The 4,817-nt window shown below is 39.2% G+C and overlaps 1 protein-coding gene across 2 annotated transcripts in view; it reads left to right on the forward strand.

Annotated features, from left to right (window-relative positions):
• LOC111659779 (phosphoribosyl pyrophosphate synthase-associated protein 1-like) overlaps positions 1 to 4,519 on the forward strand; it is an 11,702-nt gene extending 7,183 nt beyond the window's left edge. The window contains exons 8-11 of one of the 2 annotated variants that reach the window (XM_023412817.2): positions 446 to 490; positions 2,650 to 2,720; positions 3,151 to 3,297; positions 4,013 to 4,519. In XM_023412817.2, coding sequence (XP_023268585.1) covers positions 446 to 490; positions 2,650 to 2,720; positions 3,151 to 3,297; positions 4,013 to 4,171 — 422 coding nt within the window. In that variant the 3' untranslated portion in view covers positions 4,172 to 4,519. The remainder of the gene's footprint in view (positions 1 to 445; positions 491 to 2,649; positions 2,721 to 3,150; positions 3,298 to 4,012) is intronic. The other variant, XM_023412818.2, reaches the window with a different exon arrangement.
• Positions 4,520 to 4,817: the final 298 nt, after the last annotated feature.

A 4,817-nucleotide genomic window follows, 5' to 3' on the forward strand; every position in this document is an offset into this window, starting at 1 on the left:
ACACACACACACACACACACACACACACACACACACACACACACACACACACACACACACACACAGTTCTCTCAGGATGTTTCAGGTCAGCCTTGCCTCAGGCGTTGTTGTAGCCAGCTGTGAAATACTGCAGGCAGTGACTGACATCACACCCTTTTTCTTCCTCAGCCAGATTTATATCCCTCCTGATCTCATCTCATCTCGTCTGCTCTCTCTTCAGCTGAATTTACCTTCCACTTCCTTCCTCCCCCTCCGCTTTAAATGTTAAAGGCCTCCTACCTCTAAATGCAGCTGCCCTGTGATTTAGAACCACCTCCTTCAAAAAGAACAAAAAACAAAGTGAAGAGTTTCCTTGTGCTCACTTGTGCCTTGTAATGTTTTGTCTGTTTGTTGTATGCCTCATTGTAACTTCATATGTTTTGTACCATCCTGTCTTTTGCCACAGCGAGCAGCAGACATCATGTCCCATTCCCTGGGATAGAGCTCCCAAGTATGATCGTAATGCTTTGAATCCATTCGTGCTTCCTGTTGATTGTTCCTCTCTGCATGGAATGACAGAATGAGTTACTGAGGGCTTCCACTTCATTTTACATCTGAACACAAAAATTGAAATGGCAATTTTAATATAAGAGTTTTTATATTTCTCTGCCATTATGAGGGGAAAACAAAACAAACAAATGCTGGCTGTAACATAACATAACGTAAACATGGACACTTGTGTGGTAAAGGTTGAGTAGCAATGAAGAAAAACGATCCTTTACCCAGGAGACCTGTCCGGGGTGTATCTTGCCGCTCGCCCAGAGTGTGAATGACGACATAATAATCTCAAAAATTACATGTTAGAGTTTATACAGTTTATGAAACCATGCAGGGCAAACTGTACACAAGTGTGGTAGTATTTCACTCCACTGCATGTTCAGGTCTATGCATGTCTCACCCCAGTGCAGCAAAACTGTTGGTACCTTTTTATTTTAGGCCTCTTCCTGGAGCAAAGTAAAGGCTGCCTTGAATATTGATGGTATCTTTATTGATATAAGTTATTTCACACACTGACCCCAGCTGACTGCTGAGGCTGTGAAGGAATTTAGGGAATATAATACCAGATGTGTTGTCTTAGCCAGCCCTTTATCTTCTCAGCAACAGATCTGTTCAACAGCAGAAATGCATGGGACATTGATCAGACAGGGAACTGTCTGGAAAAAAAAAAAAGAAAAAAGAAAATTCAAATGAATAAGGAAATGAAACACTGAGAGCATGTCTGTTATAGGTTTGTCCACCCTAGATACAGTGATGTGGCCACAGCAGACTTTGCTATTAAAGCCAATCTGTTTCTCTGACTCAAAGTATCTGTCTCTTCATTCCAGTTCTTTGGTCACGGAAAGGGAAAATACTTTTCATTGTCTTTAATAACAGGGAGTTGCGCTGCACTGATATGTTTGATCGTAAGACAAATATTGTTTTCCCTGAAGTGTCCCTGATAATTGTTGGAAGCCCTCAGTCTCACATCCTCTCAGTTGAAATGATTTTGGTTCGTATAAAATGAAGAGTTATTAGTGAAGTGAGAAACAGTGGCATGAACCATGTGACCTGTGTTTATCCTCTATTTATGTACCCAGTAGGCACATGAGAAACACTACATGATCAAATAACGACTCATGCTAATTAATCCTCTTACTAGAATTAGTTTTCTAAAATTACATATAACTTGCCACACAGTTGATTATGAAATTGAAATTTTTGTTCATTAATTGCTTAATATGAACAAATCATGGCAAGCAATAACATCCAAGCCTGACAATTGTGTTTTTATTTTCTTTTTTTAATTATTTTATATTTTTGCCTTAAAATGTTTTGTTTTGAGTTGTGGGCTCAGAAATTGCTAAATTTGTTTGATTAAAAAACCTCAGTCGTTTGGTCTAGGCTTCCTTTGCAACCCAGAAACATGTAACCATTCCATTCAAAAATAATGGAATAAAATGTATTTTTGGTTTCTGAACAGAGGCCTTGCTGAATGATTCTTGTGATGGATTTGCAGACTGGCCTCTGAATGTGTCTTGCTGTTGTTTGGAAGAAGGCTTTTGGCATGGTCAGGGCTACCGTCTGGCACATCCAACAAGTCAGATGTGGTGGGTTGTAGACATGGATCGATTATTGCTTGAAATCCCTTCAAGTACTTTTAACATTGTAATATGAATGTTGGAGTTGCAAGACTTCAATTTGGGGAGCTATAGATAAGCTCCAAGATAAGATGTTTTTTTTCATGACATCATTAAGTAATCTCTGAAAGATAGCATTTGATTGGATTACAAATAATGGTCGATCCTGGTCTATGGTTTTGAGAAGAGGTTCAGCTTTACACTCACTTGTTCATCTGCTACTATACAAAAAGCAATTTGAATTCAGCAGAAGCACAAATTTGCCCTACTTATAACTTTTTCTCAACAGTCTTTAATGGGTTTGGTGATGTGGTGGATGGAAGCTTGTTGGGGGTCGAGCTGTTTTGCATGATGTTTGCAGGTTTTAATCAAATCCCTTCTCATCAAATCTCCATTAACTTTACCTCGCCTCAAGGATCCACTCCTGATTGGTCCCGCAGAATAGATCTCACTTCCTGTCCTGAAAATATTGTCATTCATCTGTGTCTTTCAGTGATGATGGCGAAGGAGAAGCCACCTATCACTGTTGTAGGAGATGTAGGAGGAAGAATCGCCATCATTATTGTAAGTTACTTCCTTTTTTTTTTTTTTTTTTTTTGTTACTTTAAACTTAGTTGGGAGTTTGCTTGTATGGAAATGTTACTGATTCTTTTCCATGTGGCCGATTGTTAGTTATGTCACAGGTTTAGTTTAGTGGAGGTCATTGAGTTCATGGCTGCTGTTTCTCATAAGGGCTATCAGAGCAATGCCTAGTATCTCTGATACTTTTTGTGCTCAATCAGATTGATGTTGATCACACCACTTCCCAAGTTACGGATATTAAAAAAGAAAAGTCTCGGAAATCTTCTCAGCTTTGTTCCCACCATGATATGTTAACTCAAAAAAGAAAAACCTTATTGTTGAGATTAAGTTTTCCAGCACTCCAACTATATGTATTTTCCTTTACTTTTTCTTTATCCCTGCGTGATCCTGAACCCTGTGGTCCCTTTCTCAGGATGACATTATAGATGATGTGGAGGACTTTGTTGCAGCAGCAGAAATCCTGAAGGAGAGGGGAGCCTACAAAATCTACATCATGGCTACACATGGCCTGCTGTCTGCAGAGGCACCGAGACTAATAGAGGAGTCTGCGATTGATGAGGTAAAATCATGTGTGGATGGCAAAATTAATATGCGTTATCCTGTCTTTCGTTACTGAAGATAACATTCAAAAGCGCATTAAAAAATAAATGTATGTTAAATGTGTTTAATGTGTTACAGTAAAGCTGATCTGGAGCTACTTAAACTAATCACCTCATTTCTTTAGAAATAAATATGTCTCAAAATGAGAGGCTAATACCTAATGCAAATAGAGGCTAATGCAAATACCTTTTGACTTGTTTGTTGACTTATACCGGCTGTGCCCTTTATAGCTAACATATCATGGAGCTGGTGGTGGGGGGAAAAAAAAGCTCACACATAACAGAAACAAGACATTTTATTTGTAACACTCACTTAAACAGTGTGACATCCTGTTTGCATATGCGTTGACAAGTGTTTATTTATTATCAACCTTGTCACAAGGCTCAGGGGACTTTTTTCCCCCCTGAATTCAGCCTCTCAGCAACTGTATTAGTAAGATAGAGCGTGCGAGGATTGGCTTTAATAATTGAGGAATAAGAGTGAGGTTTTCACATATTCAGTCTTTACGGTAGCTTAGTTGAGGTATTTGTTGGTTTATGTGAAATGTGACATTTGTCCTGTGTCAGTTATTCCCAGGTTATGTTCCACCTCACCCAGCTCCATCAATCAGATGCTAACGTTAAGACTTTCAGATTTATAAAATGACAGAAAGTGTGTTCACTGTGTGCCTTCAGGTGGTGGTGACCAACACTGTTCCTCATGAGGTCCAGAAGCTGCAGTGTCCAAAAATCAAAACTGTGGACGTCAGTATGATCCTGGCTGAGGCCATTCGGCGCATCCACAACGGAGAGTCCATGGCCTATCTGTTCCGCAACATCGCTGTGGATGACTGAGGCAACACACTCATGCATTTACATTCCTGCACACACACAAACAGACACATTACTAAGCACACACACACACTGAGGACCAAGAATCCAGTTTACTGCAGTCCTGCTTGTTTTGTTGATAAACACATTGACAGAAACTGGCTCAACTTACTATATGTTACATATGAAGCAACTCACGCTCTACTTTATTCCTCTGAATAAGTCTATATATAGTCAGACTGTACAAACAATACAAACTGTTTCACTTCACTAATACATGCTTCCACCATTTGGAGACATGAATAAAAAAACACAATGTATCATGCAGATAGAAATAAAAAGGCAAATAAAACTACTTCTTGGGTGATTAAAGTTGTCTTCTTTTTTTTACCTTGTAAATCTAAAATAGTAAAATTAGCACAATACCAACCACAGCTGGCATTATGAAGAGTTGGTATGGTTTGCGTTTTGCAATGGAAATGTGAAGAAATCTGTGGAACTGTCAGAAATGTACTTTACACCTGAACCTAAACTTTCAGTAGCAGTTTCAGTCACAGCTGAGGCCGCTTGCTTTATGAAGCATGGAAAAGCGAGAAATGTCACACTGCAGTGTTCGGACAAAAATGGTCGTCATAAAGCTTTTAGGGTTTGTGCCAAAGAACCCTGCATT

Source organism: Seriola lalandi, unplaced genomic scaffold, assembly GCF_002814215.2.
Source record: "Seriola lalandi dorsalis isolate HSWRI2012SDOR001 ecotype SW California unplaced genomic scaffold, Sedor1 jcf7180002054487, whole genome shotgun sequence".
Taxonomy (NCBI): Eukaryota; Metazoa; Chordata; class Actinopteri; order Carangiformes; family Carangidae; genus Seriola; species Seriola lalandi.